General features: G+C 50.5%; 9 protein-coding genes across 9 annotated transcripts; 5 read left to right on the top strand and 4 right to left on the bottom strand.

Annotated features, from left to right (window-relative positions):
* Nucleotides 1-142: 142 nt before the first annotated feature.
* On the bottom strand, nucleotides 143-1,479 carry N7489_002476 (uncharacterized protein; the record flags this gene model as incomplete). Its single annotated transcript, XM_056708231.1, has 2 exons — nucleotides 143-1,187; nucleotides 1,274-1,479. 2 exons carry the CDS (start codon nucleotides 1,477-1,479, stop codon nucleotides 143-145), a joined length of 1,251 nt encoding a protein of 416 aa, XP_056572533.1.
* Nucleotides 1,480-3,034: 1,555 nt separating this feature from the next.
* On the top strand, nucleotides 3,035-5,550 carry N7489_002475 (uncharacterized protein; the record flags this gene model as incomplete). Its single annotated transcript, XM_056708230.1, has 4 exons — nucleotides 3,035-3,239; nucleotides 3,295-4,134; nucleotides 4,203-4,376; nucleotides 5,330-5,550. 4 exons carry the CDS (start codon nucleotides 3,035-3,037, stop codon nucleotides 5,548-5,550), a joined length of 1,440 nt encoding a protein of 479 aa, XP_056572532.1.
* A 134-nt stretch (nucleotides 5,551-5,684) lies between these two features.
* On the top strand, nucleotides 5,685-6,462 carry N7489_002474 (uncharacterized protein; the record flags this gene model as incomplete). Its single annotated transcript, XM_056708229.1, has 4 exons — nucleotides 5,685-5,911; nucleotides 5,971-6,091; nucleotides 6,150-6,305; nucleotides 6,364-6,462. 4 exons carry the CDS (start codon nucleotides 5,685-5,687, stop codon nucleotides 6,460-6,462), a joined length of 603 nt encoding a protein of 200 aa, XP_056572531.1.
* Nucleotides 6,463-6,774: 312 nt separating this feature from the next.
* N7489_002473 (uncharacterized protein) lies at nucleotides 6,775-7,219 on the bottom strand (the record flags this gene model as incomplete). Its single annotated transcript, XM_056708228.1, has 2 exons — nucleotides 6,775-7,000; nucleotides 7,050-7,219. The coding sequence occupies 2 exons, from the start codon at nucleotides 7,217-7,219 to the stop codon at nucleotides 6,775-6,777; spliced, it is 396 nt and encodes a 131-aa protein (XP_056572530.1).
* A 26-nt stretch (nucleotides 7,220-7,245) lies between these two features.
* On the top strand, nucleotides 7,246-7,788 carry N7489_002472 (uncharacterized protein; the record flags this gene model as incomplete). The annotated part of the gene is made up of 2 exons (XM_056708227.1): nucleotides 7,246-7,385; nucleotides 7,497-7,788. 2 exons carry the CDS (start codon nucleotides 7,246-7,248, stop codon nucleotides 7,786-7,788), a joined length of 432 nt encoding a protein of 143 aa, XP_056572529.1.
* A 683-nt stretch (nucleotides 7,789-8,471) lies between these two features.
* On the top strand, nucleotides 8,472-9,430 carry N7489_002471 (DUF1917 domain-containing protein; the record flags this gene model as incomplete). The annotated part of the gene is made up of 2 exons (XM_056708226.1): nucleotides 8,472-8,526; nucleotides 8,577-9,430. The coding sequence occupies 2 exons, from the start codon at nucleotides 8,472-8,474 to the stop codon at nucleotides 9,428-9,430; spliced, it is 909 nt and encodes a 302-aa protein (XP_056572528.1).
* Nucleotides 9,431-9,833: 403 nt separating this feature from the next.
* On the bottom strand, nucleotides 9,834-10,715 carry N7489_002470 (COG1/VPS51 family protein; the record flags this gene model as incomplete). Its single annotated transcript, XM_056708225.1, has 1 exon — nucleotides 9,834-10,715. The coding sequence occupies one exon, from the start codon at nucleotides 10,713-10,715 to the stop codon at nucleotides 9,834-9,836; it is 882 nt and encodes a 293-aa protein (XP_056572527.1).
* A 174-nt stretch (nucleotides 10,716-10,889) lies between these two features.
* Nucleotides 10,890-11,624, top strand: N7489_002469 (OB fold domain-containing protein; the record flags this gene model as incomplete). Its single annotated transcript, XM_056708224.1, has 1 exon — nucleotides 10,890-11,624. One exon carries the CDS (start codon nucleotides 10,890-10,892, stop codon nucleotides 11,622-11,624), a length of 735 nt encoding a protein of 244 aa, XP_056572526.1.
* A 255-nt stretch (nucleotides 11,625-11,879) lies between these two features.
* N7489_002468 (SKI complex subunit tetratricopeptide repeat protein SKI3) lies at nucleotides 11,880-16,277 on the bottom strand (the record flags this gene model as incomplete). The annotated part of the gene is made up of 3 exons (XM_056708223.1): nucleotides 11,880-15,855; nucleotides 15,905-16,105; nucleotides 16,162-16,277. The coding sequence occupies 3 exons, from the start codon at nucleotides 16,275-16,277 to the stop codon at nucleotides 11,880-11,882; spliced, it is 4,293 nt and encodes a 1,430-aa protein (XP_056572525.1).
* Nucleotides 16,278-16,534: the final 257 nt, after the last annotated feature.

Genomic DNA, 16,534 nt, shown 5'->3' with positions numbered 1-16,534 from the left:
TCGCTTATGCATCGTGTTTTCTCTAGCGTGTTCATGACCACAATCATGTTAGAATAATTTTCGGCTTGCGAATTTCAGTAGGATTGGTCAACGTAGCCAAACCCAAGCCGACCTCCAAACTGGCATGGCTTTTTTGTTTTGACTATAGATCGACAGTCCAAACACAGAGCCTGCGATCATAGAAACTGCTCGAGACGCACAAAACCTCAGAAGACCGAGTCATTTCCTGTCCACCCTTCCACACACCACTGGCATAATTCATACTCTCATGCTCGGTAAACTTCGCCAGAACCTCAATCCCCCAATTCGGAGCCCCATCTTCGTGCTTGCACGTAACCCGCACAAGCCTCGTCCCGGCATGCATACAGCTCGCCAGCACCAGAAAGCGGTACTCGGCGACATTCGACGGGTCATCTGAGCCCGGAATCCTCGTCGTGTTCAGCAACTGCAGTCGCCAAACCCCACCATCAAGCCCCTGCTCAGCGAGAACTTCTCCCCTCCGCGTAGCACGATACACACGCAGACCCTCATCATAGCAACCCGTCAGAAGAACCGGGGCATCGTCGACCAAGGGAACATCAAGAGGCAAGATGGCAGTAACACCAGCAGTGTGATGACGAGCTCGGTCATCATGTTCAAGCAGCATGGGCGAGATATGCTCGTCTGGATCATCCAACTCGGTGCTATTATCGAATCGGCGCGTATGGAGCGAGCCGAAGTCATTGCCCGTGAACATGAACGGGATCGCAGATGGGTTCTGGGTCTCGGGGTCTGGGTTTCCCGTACTTGTTGACAATGCAACAAACCAGACTTCGATCATTTGTTTGGCTTCGTACGTGCCCCATTCTGCTATACTTTCTTCTTGACGGATATCGCCCTCTGTGCCGAAGACGGCTGTCCGGCTATCTGAGAATGTGACGGCGAAGCCATCTGCTGGCTTTGGGAACCAGTTTTGCGGTGCCCAGGCGAGGAAAAGTGCTGGGATTGAGGGGTCTTCGTGTACTTGCTTCGTCCATAATTGGGTAATGCTTGGGGTTGCGGATGCGTCTCCAGTGGTGGAGTTGGTGGATACTTGGAATAAAGCCACGGATCCCACGCTGCTTGCGATTGCGAATAGGTTTTTGTGTCTGGGGTGGAAATGCAGGTCAAATACTGCGTATGGGACGGCAATTCTTTGGATTTGGGATCTAAGAGCTGTTAGCGGTTTCGTTATGAGGGTGTTATACTCGTTTCTCGGGCTGGCTGCGAGGTAATATGATTGATTGTGGCTTACAATGTTTTGCTAACAGGGTCTAAATTCCATAGTTGTAGACTCCCAGTTTTGGACTGCTCGACTTCTCCATCTTCTGTTTTGTTCTCTGATAGAAGATAGGTTCCCACGATGAAATGGTCTGGGGCCTCGGGGCAGAACTCCAGACAACTGGGTGGCTGGTCTAGAAAAACTGTAGTCGCTGACTGGGGGTGATGAATGCCTGCCATTTTGATATAGGTCGATTTTGAAATGATTATAGATGCGAGTCTCGGAGTTTAGTTCTCGAGTCCGGAGCGGTCCCGGGATGTGGCGTCTGGATATGTCCGACAATATGGCCACAGGTAGGGGTCTATGAAAAGCCCAAGTCGCGTGACACAGTATTTCCACTCTCGTGGTGACGCACAAGATGAACGAAATGAGACCCTTTGATGACCTCGTCGTTCTTTGTTACATTGACGGGATTTGGTGTCAAAAATCACATAGTGGGGCGGTGAGAATCCACTTTGAAGCCGACCTTGGAAGGATATCGCAGCTACAATACGGAATATAGTCGGGATAAGTACTGAATATGTATAGTCGACATCTTATGTGTGCAGCTATAGCGTGGTCGTAGCTATTTCGGAGTATCCCACCAATAAAGCTCGATGTCATAGTAATTTCCCACCGCCGATGTTGCATGGTAGTATATATAGTTCCTGCTGGCAAGGTACATTAGCATCGTTCAGGTTTACCAAGTAAACTTCAAGGGAATAAACAAACCAGCACAATGCTATATAAAGATGAGCTGATAAATTCCGTACGGAGTGCATCCTCGTGGATGGGGCTTGCAGTGAGATCAGTCTCATGCATGTCAGTCTCACGCCACGGCTTATCCTTCGAACTATTGTTTCACTGCATTGCATGGCAAGCCCAGTTTTTCCCCCACGAGACATTCGGCCGTTTAACAGTTTGGTCCTAAGGACCGGACACGCAAGCTATAGTGCCGTAACTATTGTCATCTGCCTATGTAGTCATTGGGATGTCCGACGGTCCCCGACGGGCACTATACGACTAGACACACTCGCAGATTTGTATAATCCTAGCTCTAGACTCACAAAGTAATTAGATCAATCTAGATGCATTAGAATACAAACGTAGGCTCTTGAAGTTCAATTCGCGACACTTGTGCAGGGTGTATACAGTATGTACATAAGACTTGGGATCAGCAGCAAAGGCCGTGAACTCTAAGTGTGACACATAAGTCCTCGTTTCTGTATTAGACTCCTTGTATATGCAGGGAGGATGAATTGCAGTAGATGTTCATTATAGGTGCAGTGAGGCGTCGATCACGATGTTCGGCCAAGCCGCGAGGATCTAAATTGACTCATTGCCAATACAATCCCGTCAACAGCCCAAGAGAGGGGAGCTAAACGTGCAGGGCTCGTAAAAGCAAAGAATTCTGCTATCTCCATGAGTTAGCTTAATGCGAAGATATTATTTCATTTGCTACCGCCTGAAAACTACCTGGGTACTTAACTAATTTCTTCCCTGCCCCCCACTTTTTCTCTCTTCTCCCGTCAAGCTCTCACTGTATTAAAATGAACGATACAAAGCCATGGGGCTATAGATGGCGTTCATCTCGGCTTCTGGTGGTTTCATCCATCACTGTTGCCTTATTCGCAGGTATGTGTGTGTGGTTTCACTCCAGCCCTAGAGGGCTCCAGGCTTCTCTCACATCTGAGTCACACTAAAACTCCATCAGAGACATTTCTCTACGGGTTTCTTACTCCGATCTTAAGTTATATGCTTGAAGAGCGACTGCATCTTGCTCCGTCACAGACTCAGTCGTATACCACAGCTTTGCTCGCCACACATGGGTTTATCGGTCTCGTCTCTGCTCCGATTGTCGCTCACCTTGCCGAGAAGACTCCGAGCCAGAAGAAACCACTGTTGATCGCTCTAGCAGGATGTTTCATTGGAACTCTTATGATTGCTCTTGCCCCGTCTCGTATGTGCACCACTAATCTCGATGACAACTCTTTAAAGCTGACTACGGTGAATAGTTTGGCTCCTCTTCCTTGGTCGCATCCTGCAATCTATGGCAGGCGCCGCCACTTGGGTGGTTGGATTTGCTCTATTGGCAAACAATGTGGACAAGAAACATCTCGGGCAGTCAATGGGGACGGCCATGTCCTTTGTAACTGCAGGAATTGTCGGCGGGCCAACAGTGAGTGGCGCATTGCTCCAGCTATTTGGCTACTGGGCCGCCTGGTCACTTCCCTTGATCGTACTTGTCCTGGATATCATTGCCCGTCTGGTCATGATTGAGCCTGGCCCCGGATCTTCAAATATTGATTCATTGAGCAAACCTGCTGCCACGTCAGTTCCCAGCAACGGTAGCCCAGAAGAATCGACTGCTCTGCTTTCTGATACACTGTCTACGGGCAACCCAGATGAGTCTGGAGTGGAGAGCAAGCGTAACCTCAAACAGGAATACTACAGAGCTATGCTCTCTGAACCCCGTGTGTTGACGGCGTTGGCCAACGTTGTTGTTGTCTCCTCGCTCATGTCTGGCATTAACAACACTCTCCCCGTCCACCTAAGACAAGCATTCGGTTGGAAGAGTTTACTCATTAGTACGATGTTCTTCTGTCTCCAAGTCCCGAATATCGTTCTGAGCGGCCCATCTGGATGGCTTCGCGACCGAATCGGAATACGGGGACCCACCGTTTTCGGCTGGCTTGCCATGATCCCTCTACTCCTACTTCTAGGGATGCCCGGAGATGCCCACTTCCCTTGGGCCGGAGGACATGCGGCTGGGAAGTCTATCTTCACCAGCAGTTTGATTGCTTTAGGTAGTATTCTACCTCTTGTGCGCGGCGTAGGAGCCGTGCAACTAGCCTGTGAGTGATTCCATCTTGGTTCATGTTCCTCTATTGCCCCACTAAACAATGTTGTTTCTTCAATATAGACGTTGTCAAGGATATGGAAGCAAAAGACCCGCATATATTCGAGGCCAACAAAAGTAACCTGCGAGTGTTTTCCATGACTGAAGTGGGATACAGTCTCGGTATGATGCTCGGGCCTTTGTTGACCGGTTCACTATTTGAAGGTGTTGGCTTCTTCTGCATGACAGTGGCATTAGGTGAGTCCCTTGTCTAATAACGTGCCGCTCGATTTACTCACTCGGTGCAGCTATTACCTGCCTTATCCAGGCTCTGATTTCCTGGCGTTGGCTGGATACCTTGCCCTCACTCGAAGTCCCCGAAGCCTCAGCTTGAACATTCAGGCAGTTGATACGTATGCGTGAAACGAGCCCTAAAAGTCGTTTATTGTGATAAATACATCAGCAAGATTGGTAAATATATGCCGTATGGTACAATTGAGATAGAAAATGAGACGCACATATACGCTAGAGTCTGGTAAATTCCTCGCAACCCAGTACATCCAAATACACCTGCTCAGAACTGAAATGCGTTTGTAAGCCTGCAGTTGTTCCGATTAGGAACCCCGCACATGACGCGGTCGCCTAAGAGCCGAATCCTATAAGAATGCGTATCCAACAACATCCAGCTCTGGAAGATAAAAGTCATCTACTTCTCAATGTCACTGCCATTCAGCACCCCGCCCTCTAAGGCGACAGCCTCCCCTCACACCGTTTAAGGCCACCATTCCCCAAGCCAAATTAGACGAGCTCGAGACGTTGATAAAGATAGCGAAAATCGCACCGCGCACCTACGAGAATTCCCAAACGGACCATCGCTATGGTGTCTCAACGGATTGGCTAGTGATGATGCGGAATCGGTGGCTGGAGTCTTACAACTGGTAATGACACCACAGTGCATCATATTCGACACAGGGCTGAATTGTCACACTAGGAAATCCTCCGAGGATCGAATCAATAGTTTCCCTCAATACACGACGGAGATCGAAGGTCTCACGATTCATTTTGTAGGGTTGTTTTCGAAAAGGAAGGATGCTATTCCTCTGTTGTTGTTGCATGGATGGCCTGGTAGGTCTATACAGTGGCCTTGATTAATCTCACAGCAAGAAGATAACCAACCTTAGTATGTATGGAACTGACATACTGTACTATAGGGAGCTTCCTCGAGTTCTTGCCTATACTGCAAAGGTTCCGAGACGAGTACACGCCAGAAACCTTGCCTTATCACTTGATTGTACCTTCGTTGCCAGGTTACGCATTTTCCTCTGGGCCTCCATTGGATAGGGACTTTGGAACAGGTGATGTTGCCCGCGTGTTGGATCAATTGATGAAAGACATCGGCTTTGAGAGCGGATATGTTGTCCAGGGGGGGTGATATTGGAAGTCGGATTGCTAGGCATTTGGGCGTGGACCACGAAAGCTGCAAAGGTATGGAACCTTTATAATATTCTGACATTGAACCTTTTCTGACAAGTTACTGTATAGCTGTGCACGGTGAGTACCTTCTTAATGAGTGTTACCCAACGACCAGAATGCCAATATAAGCTAGTCAATGTGGTTTTCATGAGAAAGCCGGACGGCATGACAGACGACCACCTGAATGCCTTTGAGATAGAGGGCATTGAGAGGATGACGAAGTTTACGACTACTGGCGCTGGCTATGCGATGGAGCATGGCACTCGACCCAGCACCATCGGACACGTTTTGTCATCGAGCCCTATTGCTCTACTAGCGTGGTGAGTCGTGCAAAGCAAAGTGTAGTTGACATTGACAGCTGCAGAACTGACACACACAGGATTGGAGAGAAGTTCCTAGAATGGGCCGACGATCCGATTGCCCCGGATGACATTTTGGAGTCTGTCACTTTGTACTGGCTTACGGAGACGTTCCCTCGAGCTATCTATGCTTATCGACAGGTGAGTGTCCTCGAATACTTCCGGCTCCCACAAGTATATATCTGATGGGATCAAATAGAACTATCCTCCGCCACCGATCCCATCTTCCAATGATCCCAGTTGGTATATACACAAGCCTTTTGGATTTTCTTCTTTTCCTATGGAGCTTGCTCGGCTGCCACGCTCGTGGATTGAAACAACTGGGGACTTGGTGTTCTGGGAGCAGCATCAGAAGGTATGCAATGCAACAATTAATCGACCTGAGATTCGAGACTAACGCTGGTCTACTACAGGGTGGTCATTTCGCGGCACTAGAGCGACCTGATGAATTGAAGGCGGACCTGGTCAAGTTTGTTGACCAGGTGTGGCCAGGCATTGCCGGTGCCAAATAAGCTGACATAAATTGCCAATAGAGAAGGAATGCTTGTTGATATCGATAACTTGAAGTTGCGCCAAGTTGGAATGCATTCAGATGCTATGACTACCTACCTAGGTAGCTATTGGATAAAGGAGGGGATGACTGTTGGCGCAGTCGTTTGGCTGCTGGCACGAAGTTAAACCCTCTTGGCAGTCAGTTTTCAATACGAGTGTCACTTTCTATGGCATTGCCTTACGTTGTAGTGAAAAACACAGCCCCCGAACATCTCCAGCCACAGAGTACTTCTGCGATCGGCCTGCCCCTAAATCACATGATATGTATAGGGCTAGTTTGCTAGGGTTAGCCGAGTCCCCACGAGGTTGTTTATCAACACTATGCCAACCAGGAGAGTCCCGTCCCCGTCCCCGTCCCGGTCCCCGGCGTACATTGGATGGAAGCCTTCTTGGTGCTTGCTGACTGAGTTCGTCGTCAGTAATCTCCCCTTGTGTGGTTTCATCCTCATAAAGCTGCCTTGCCCGCCGTTCACGCTGCCACCGCCGTGCTGATTCATTCTAAATCAGCTTGGGTGAGGCTATGCCCACTCACCCAGGCTGCCCTCACCCAGGCTGATTTTCATCCTCATTGGCAGCTCCGGGTAGCTGGTATTTACCAACCAATCCCTGTCTATCTTCGCATACAAAATCCAGCGGTTGTACGAGCTCGCGGGCGACCTTCAGCCCCGGGATCATCGCAGAACGTTTCGTCATCATCCCATGATGCATCATCATCATTCCGGAACTCAACCCGGCGGGATATAATGTCAATTGAGGAATACCGGCGTCGGGAAGGTGAATTAGCACGGCGGTCGCAGCGTGAACGGCAGGCAAGGCGGCTTTATGAGGAGAGACTACTGACGACGAACTCAGTCAGCAAGCACCAAGAAGGCTTCCATCCAATGTACGCCGGGGTTGTCCCCGGGAATTCCTCCGCCGGTATACCCCCTTTTCTACCCCCTTTTCTACCCCCTTTTAAACCAATTTTTAACCAATTTTTACTAATTCTAACTAGATTCACAAAGCACTACTTTCATCCTGATGAAACAACTACATCTCGTGTGGAAAGTGCCCACCGTGCTTTGAAAGTCAGCCTCTATTCGCCGAAGTACGACTCTCTTGCGCTTGCCGAAACCTTTGCTGTAGCTGTTGACCGGCAAAACATCAATATTATCCAGGATATTGAGCGCCAGAGGAACCAGCACCGCTCAACAAAGGTCTCTGTTTCCTTAGGGGCTGAATGGCAGGTTTCAAAAGAAGCAATTGAGAAAGCAATACTAATATACAATAAATGGACCTCTCCCTAGTAGAGGCCTGTACACGTTGGTAGACGTGAAGCTGGAGATAAAGCTGGAGATATGCGGTATGCATTTATTGTATATTAATATCGCCTTCTCAATTGCTTCTTTTGATACCTGCCGTTCAACCCCTAAGAGAACAGAGATCTTTGTTGAGCGGTGCTGGGTCCTCTGGCCCTCGATATCCTGGATAATATTGATATTTTGCCGGTCAACAGCTAACTATACCAAAGGTTTCGGCAAGCGTAAGGAAGTCGTACTTTGGCGAATAGAGGTCTACTAGGGAGAGGTCTACCATGCCAGCATACGATTTATACAGCCTGGGTGAGGGGGAAAGCCTCACCCAGGCTGATTTTCATCCTCATTGGCATCTCCGGGTAGCTGGTATTCACCAGCCAGTCCCTCTCCATCTTCGGGACCGAAACAAATATTTGGTGCAACTAATAAAACCATATGTAGATATTGAACTAAAAGAGATTTCCGGTTGTATTTCAACGAAAATTTAAATTTTACCATGAGACCTTCATAGATTGATGGACTGGTTAGGGAGTAGACGGTGTCACTAGTCCGGGAATTCAAATGCGGGCTGTTTATCAGATCGTGCCCACCTCTACTTAACTACTTCCTCCACATCCCCGATTACACTACCAGAGCATCGTATTATCGTATTATCATCCAACACCGTCTAAACCATGGAATCAACCACAGTAGTCGACGAAATATTCTCCGACGAGTCAAGCTTCTACGGTAAACTCATCTCACACCCCAATCCCAGGAAGCCAGCTAACCAATACCAGGCGATGACGATGAGAAGACACAACTAGAAGCACAAGTCTCATCCTACGACCCAGAGCCATTCTGGGTAGGAACCCACCAGAAGCTTCTATCAACCATCCAGCAGCAGCTGCGCGCGCCGACACGTGCAAAGGCCGCATCATCAGACATTTCTATGGACAATGCATCCCCAGAAGCAGACGGCATACCGCGCAACCAGCGCGGGAAGACCGAGCCCATAGCTCGATTTCTATCACGTCTTCCGCCATCAACAACAGAATCCGCAAGCGTAGGCCCCTGGATCTGGATGTACAACCCGCGTATGTCGCCGAGGCCGGAGGGAGATGTTCCCACTCTACTTAGGAAAGGCAGGGAGCTTCTCCAGGAGTATGAGGATGAGAGTGCGATGCTGCGCGAGAAGCATGATAAGTCTGGTGCGAAGACTACGGCTGCCTTGACTCGGAAATTAAATCCGATGCGGAGGGAGCTTGAGAGGGGTATTCTTGATCTTGCGAGGGAGACGGGTGTTATTGGTGGGAAGTGGATGCTTTTTCCGACTGTTGACCAGGTTGATGAGGTCTGGGGGGTTGTTGTTAGAGCTATGGAGAAGGGGGAGCTTGGGGATGTGGCGAAAGTTGCTACTGATGATGGTGGTGGAGAGAGTCGTTTGATTTGTGTTTATACGGATGATTTTGGGGATGTTGAGGGTGTTAAGAGGGTTGTGAGTAAGTTGGTTGATATTGGCCTTGTTGGGAAGGGGCCCCGGTCTATTTACTACAAGTCTGATGCGTTTACTCATCTGGAGATTAGCTCTAAGAATGAGTATGGGCTGAAGGCGAGTATGTATTCGAGTCGTGAGGTGCTTGAGGGGAAGTAGATGGGAATTGCGGCTTAGTGAGGTTTGTTTATGATTAATGAAGATATGATTGACAGTTAATGTGCTGTAGTGGGTATCTCCGAACGCAGTTATCTACATATTTATGACACTTGATGTGTTTCCGGGCCTTGGTGGCAGAGGGTGGGCCGTATTCCCAAAGCATTCCCAGAAGCCGGAGCAGCGGTAGTTTCGCTAGGGGGTGTTCGTGGGACCGGCTGAAGGCAGGTATCCATTGACCATGATTTGCATAGATCGGGAACGGTTTTTCTTCATGAATGAGCCGGCTCATTCATGGCTGCAACTATCGGCCCGCTCCGAAGTGATACCTCACCTCAACAGCAGCCCATTGCCGAGGAGCTTCAACCGCATGGATTATGGCGGAACAAAGTGTACAAGCAGGTGTTCAGTCATCGTGGCTTGCCCGGTTCATGACTTTCTCACACGCTTCCCGAATTTCAGCGACCCCTTTGACATCACCCCAAACATCGAGTAAATGCTGGATCTCTTTCCAGTCCTTCTCGGCATCCTCTTGTTTGTCCTCTGCCACAAGCTTTTCCAATCTCTGCGGTGTAGCAAGTACCCACCGAACAGTATCCTTCTCATTCTTCTGACTGGAAGCCTCGTCTTCCGCCTTCGCTTCCTTCATTTGCCGTCGCTGCTCCTCGCCTTCCTTAATGAGCCCACCAGCGGTCTCAGCAACAAAAGCAATGGCCGGACCCAGCGTCTTGGTCATAGTCAACGGCGCACTGCGATCATCCATACTACGCCGCATTTTACCAATCGTCTCCACGGCGCGAATCAACTTGGAGTAGTTATCGTAGACCAGCGCCTTCCGCTCTCCGTCAAGAGTGCGGATATCCCCAACCAACGTGTTCTCCGCCTTGAGCACCGTAGCCAGCGACGATGTTGACAAGAGATGCTCGACGTACCGCTGCGGGTCGAAGTCCGCACTGTCGAGCTCCGTTCCTGCCGTCAAAGCAGTTGGGTCGGAGATCTCTCCTGCATCTGTGTTCCGCGGCACACTCCGAGAGCGAGATACGTCTCGGGAAGCAGATGAGTCCGCGCCGGGCGGTTTGAGGTTGTAGTAGTCTCGCAGGGCGCTGCGATTGCGTCGGGGATGGAGTGAGGGGGAGAGAGCACGTGCAGTGGATGGGGTAGATGCGGCGCTGAGGCCCCCGCTGACGTTGGTGTTCAAGACATCGAGTGATGGGCGGGAGGAGGTTGGACCCGGGGAGTGGGCTCGGGAGGAGGCAATGGACGGACGTGGGGATGAAATAGTCGACATTGCAGTGTGTTAGGGAGGTGTGTCGGAGTCGTCGGAGGTGAGAGAGTCGGGGCCAGGTCAATTGCTTTAAGCGGTGGTCTGTGCTTCTGTTTTCGCGTTGAGCTTCTCCAACTTCGCCGCTTTATTTTCGTTTTCCATACGCGCCAATATGATCATAAGGCAGCCCAAGGCATCATGACTAGTCCTGACCAAATTGCAGCTCAGATACTGAGCACAAAATCCCTACCAGTCTCCCAAACCTGGCTCAATGCCTTCCTATCATCGTCCAGTACAGCACAACCCAATATCCCCGCCTCGGCTCTCGCAAAATCGGCTATATTTCGGCTTCTCGCCTCTGATATCAGAGAATCACTCTCAAAACACAGATCATACGTACTACCAGTCGACATCCACAACCCAGCAGTCCAAGAGCGACGGCTGCAAGGCTCAATCCCCGTGCAAGTGCTAGACATTGAAGACATCGGCACGAGTCTATGGAGCCAGATCGAAGCGATTGAACGTGTTGAGCGCGGCGAGGCAATCCGCGGCCGTGAGATCGTGCGCACAATAGCTATAGGCGACGACCCCGAGGCATCGGAGAACAATCGCGCGAATAACAGCCCTGCGAACGGTGCTGCGAGTGCGTCGGGGAACAGTGGGTATGGACCGCACCGCCTGATTCTTCAGGATGCAGCGGGAACTATGGTTATGGGCATTGAAATGCAGCGTATTGATGGGATAGCATTGGAGAAACTTGCTATTGGGGCGAAGCTCCTGCTCCGTAATCCGTCTGTTGCGAGAGGCATGTTGCTGCTTTCTCCGGAGTCCGTTACTTTGCTTGGGGGCAAGATTGAGGCTTTGGATAAACCGTGGAGGGAGGGCAGGAAGGCTAGGTTGCTGGAGAAAACTGCAGGCGTTGAGAGAGAATAAGATGGGCTTAAGCAGCTGGACAGATGAAGGAGTGTGCTTCTTTTACATCGCACTCATTATTACGGTATGAAATTTACGTTTCAATTAGTCTATAATGGGTATATTTCTTATGTGAATTTCATATTGTCATGTTCATTCGCTAAAAAAAAAAGACTGATGTGCAGTTAAAGTAAATAACACTGTGCATCAAGTTCGCCCGCCGCGCGCGGGCTTGTACGGCGCTTGAGGGTGGAGGGCCGTTACCTCATCGTCTGGTCACTCCGGTCCGTGTCCTGTAGAGCGCGTCCACATGTTCGGGGTAGGTACATTGTGGGTCAGCTCCTCCCATCCATTGCGTTTCCACGGGGCAATCATGATCGCTCGGAGGGCATCACCGACCTTGCCGGTGTGCGAGTAGGCTCGGCTGAGATCCTCGGCTCCGAGTTTACCGTAAGGAGGCACGCTCCGCAGAGCGCGTTTGATAGTCATAGCGGATGGGTACGGATTTTGCGATGCTGCCGACAACTCCATCCAGCTAGCAGGTTGGCCGGGTGTAAGCATCACGGCAGCGGTGGCATCGCCCATGCGCCTGATGCTCTCAGGGAGGGCTGCATTATCCTTGAGTCCCATTGCTGAGATGGCACTTAGGAGTTTGATGATTTTAGCTCGGTCGTGGAGACCGATGTCATCGCGTGAGACCATGCTGTTAAGATCTGATTCAACTGCTTCAATGGCGTCTCGGTCCACATCGAGGAGAGCGATGGCACCCAAAAGGGTGACTGCTCCGACATGGGTAGGGTTACTCATCACGCAGTCGAGCAGTTGCTCGCGAGCAACAGACCGATTCTCCTCCCCGCCCTTGGCCCACAGGACCTGAGCAAGAAGACAAACAACATCTGGAGCGTTCCCTGCCTCTTCGAGGGCATCACGGAACATATCGATGGCCTTGTCCATAGACTTCAAGTTGTAAAATGCTAGACCAGCGGTCAGGTGCGCAGACAGACGAAGCTTCTTGCAGGCTTCGGGGTCGAATTTCTCAGCGTCTTCCTCTCCAGAGAGGGTGAGCGCGAGCTCGGACTTCTCCGCAGCCTCTTCATAAGATTGGCGTGCAAGCAGGACACGAGCCATATCTGCGTTTGCTTGGGCATACCTCGACAGGGAATCTGGGGACTCGGTCTTTTCGAACTCGTCTTCCATGCCTGAACACACAACCTGCAAGCTAGACTCGGCATCTGCGGTCTCGCCCATTCTCTCTGCCAACAGGGCAGAAAGGTGCACAAAGGGCAGGTTAGAGGGCTCCTGGATGCAGAGTTGGTGCAGTGCGAAGGATGGCTGAATGAGCTCGGACATGTCAGAGGAGGCCTCAGTAAGATGATCAAAGTAAGCCAGGCTGAACTGGCGCTTAGTGAGAATATCGGACGAATTCGAGATATCGAAGGCATGCTCGAAATAACCCTTCGCCTCCTGTGTCTCGCCAACACTAAGTGAAACGAAGCCTTGGCCGACCCAAGCGAGTGAGTAATCTGGGTCGGTGGCCTGCGCGCGCATGAAGATTTTGTACGATTGATAGGACTCTCCGTGGAGGAGGTAGAGTGCTCCAAGGTTGGCCCAAACTTGGCCGTTGCGTTCATTCAGATGCAGACTTCGCACAAACGCATGCTGGGATACCTTGGGACTCATGGTTGCAGTGACGACACCCAATGAGTTCCAGAAATCGGGATTTCCCGCCTCCAATTCAATTGCTCTCTTGAAGCACCGCATGGCTGCTTTCAGGAACTTGCGAGACTTCTTGCCTTTCTTGGTCAGGTCCGGTTGCGCAGTGCGATGGGCCAAGTACTCAGCCCAACCAAGGTTGTACCAGGCAATTGCTTGAGAATGAGCATCATGCATGGTGACATGAAGTGCACGTTTAAAAGCGATTATTGGCAGGTGAACGTGCAATTCAGACGGCATGGACTCTTCACTTTCATTGCCTGCGAGGCAATCAGTTCCAACGCCATCGATATCGGTCATAACATCAAGGGCCATAGGGTCGAGATCAATTGCCAATAAAGTCTTGCAACTGGAAGCAGACAGCTTCACAGCCTTGGCCTTCATGTACGAGAAGTTGGAGAAGACATCGCCTACAGCCTTCCATAAGTTGAAGATATCGCTTCGGTTCTGTGCCAGCGAGGTGGCCACCGAAATAGCTTGGCACGCGAGGTCTGCCGCATCATTGAAGAGGCCCAGGCCAAGGCTCTTCGTCGAACTCTCAGTCAGGGTCTGAAGAAGCGCGAGAGTCACACCAATGTCATCAGGCCGGGATTTCAGAACATCTTCGTAGGCAGCGATAGCTTCATCATACTGGCCAAGTTCTCGCCTGACGTTTGCCAGCATATACCTGGCAAACCATATGTGCTCCTTGTCTTTAGCTGAAAGCTCAGGTTCCAATAGTTTCGCTTGCTCAAAAGCCTTGGTGGCAGCGTTGTATCGACCAGAGTGGTGATAGCTTTCGGCAAGACCGACCCATGAGTGGTAATCTGTTGCCGCGAGTCGAAGCGCTGCTTGGAAGGACACGATACTTTTGCTGTATTGCTGTTTGTTAACCTGAACAGACCCCAGTGCCGCATATGGCCAGCTGAACCCTCGGCGCTTTGACCCAGGGGAAGGTCTAGCCTTGCCCGAGTCAACCACCCGCTGCGCAATTGCTTCGACAAGGTCCCATTCCTTTGAGTCGGCAAAGTCCCTGGCAAGACGCTCGGCGGCTTCAATTTCAGAGGTTGACAGCTCAAATGCCTTGTGGAAGCATCTGCGAGCTCTGGCCTTGTCCTTCTTGTAGTCCGCGTAGTAGAAACCAAGGATCGTGTATGCTGGAGCGAAGTTCATATTCGTTTGGATGGAGGCAAGTAGGCTAGCATAAGCACCACTGCGATCTTTCCGCGCGGTTGGGGACGGATCAAGCTCCCACTGGCAGTACCCAATGCGGTAAAAAAGCTCGGATTTGAACTCCCTGTTATCTGGCTGAGCTTCCAGCAGATCATCAAGCGTAGCTTGAAGGCTGGCTAGGCCACCTTCCAGATCGCCATTCAATGCCTCACACCAAGCAAGTTCCCCACGAATCTTGAGGTTAGAAGGATCGCGTTCAAGTGATCGGCGCAGGAAGTCGACAGCTTCTGCGTAGTCCTGATCCTCTTCTAAAATAAGACCAATACCAAGCAGGCAATTGGAGGAGGTTGGGTTCCGTTCGAGGATACCCTCAAATATCTGTTTCGCATCCGTGTGATGCCGGGGAGATTGATAATAGATCAAGGCATTGGCAAGTGCGTTGTTCAAGGCATCGATGGTGTTGGGGATCTCGACCCCACTGTACTTGACCAAGGTCTCAACGTACAGTAATCCTTTACGAGCAACAGTGACCACGCTCCCATACTCTTCGAAAGAGAGGTAAACATATGCCATGATGCGGTGAGCAAGAATTGAATCTCGAGCAGAATTTAAGCCCTCAACCATAAGGGCGAAAGGATCTTGAGGGGCAGGTGCATGGTCATCAACTTCGTTATCAGCCTGAGTGGCTGCGGTTTCCTTGCTGTCCTTGGCATCTTTGCCTTGTGTTTCATCCGATGGGTCACGGGGAAAAGGTGACAAGTCGCTCAACAAAAAGCCTTTGAGAACTTGCGAGAGTCCAGATTCTGGGAAGAACTCAATGTACTCACGCAGATGCCCCACGTCATACTGCGAGAGATCCTTAACATCCAGCCACCCCAGGTAAACTTTCCATGCGGGTTCGAACGGATGTTTTATGATCACCATGTCATGTGCTGCCTTGAAAACGGCTGCTCTCTTTTCTTCCTTCGCCGCGTTAGGCAGAAATCCAAGTTCCTCATATGCACGCTGAAACAACTTCTCCTCGTAATGACGGCGTACTGCATCGTCGTTGGTCCAATCAATCATTCCTTGGTAATATTGGTCCAAACCGCTCTTGCTGGCAGCTTCTTTCCGAACTTCCTGGGTGACTTGTTCGATTCGAGCACCAAGGCGCGTTCTGCGCTCTCCAATCTCACGATTGATAAATTCTCTTTCTTGGCGCTCGGTGATTTCAATCAGTCGCTGGTATGTTTGGGATGGACGGGGCAACCGGCCCTCTAGGAAGTCATACAGGGGCGAGCCCGGTATCTGGAGTTCCAATGCATGCTTGTGTTGAGTTGGGGTCCCTTTGCTCTTCATCGACTTCGTGTATTTGTTAATCAGATCTTGGCAGCGTTCCTTCTCGTCGCTAGAAGTCGTCAGCACTATGTCCTTTATACAAAGGGATAAAAGCATACTTCTCGGCGAATATCATCCCAAGAGCAATGACTGCGTTGTGATAACCATCATGCTGGCAACCACCCTGTTTCTCATACAGGGAGACCAAGCCCTGCCAAGCAGTTTTATCGTTGGGATTGATAGCAGTGGCAGCAAAATAAGCGTTCTCTGCGTCATTGTTCTTATTCAATCGATCGCTGGCGAGACCGAGGAAGACGTTCCTATGAAAAAGACAACGAGTTAGCCATGTTTCATACAGGAACAGGAATTGTCATACGCGTGGTAATTGTTCGGCTCGTTCTTGACAAGCTCCTTGGCTTTTTCAGCAGCGACTTGGAAATCTTTCGACTCCAAAGCTGCTCGCACAGCTTTCAGCGCCGCTTTGCCCGACATTATTCCCGTGTGCAAAGACAGCGGGGAGAAACTGTCGTGGTGGAGCAAAGCGGCGGTCGGCTAGCTGATACGTCACTTCTTATCGTTATCGAAGATGATCTTCGAGCTGGCAACGAGTTAGCAATGGGCGCACTGTTGGCTTGAAGATCTGAATTGGCAAATTGAAAGAAAGGCTCACCTTCTGGATCACACGGAAAGACTTGCAGAAGACAAGCCGAAGAGTCAGTTGACTGCGAGGTTGCTCGAAGTGGTCAGAA

Source organism: Penicillium chrysogenum (genome assembly GCF_028827035.1).
Source record: "Penicillium chrysogenum strain IBT 35668 chromosome Unknown utg000001l_segment0_segment0, whole genome shotgun sequence".
Lineage (NCBI taxonomy): Eukaryota > Fungi > Ascomycota > Eurotiomycetes > Eurotiales > Aspergillaceae > Penicillium > Penicillium chrysogenum.
Note: the sequence above shows the minus strand (reverse complement) of the source record. Positions and strands in the feature narration are given on the sequence as shown.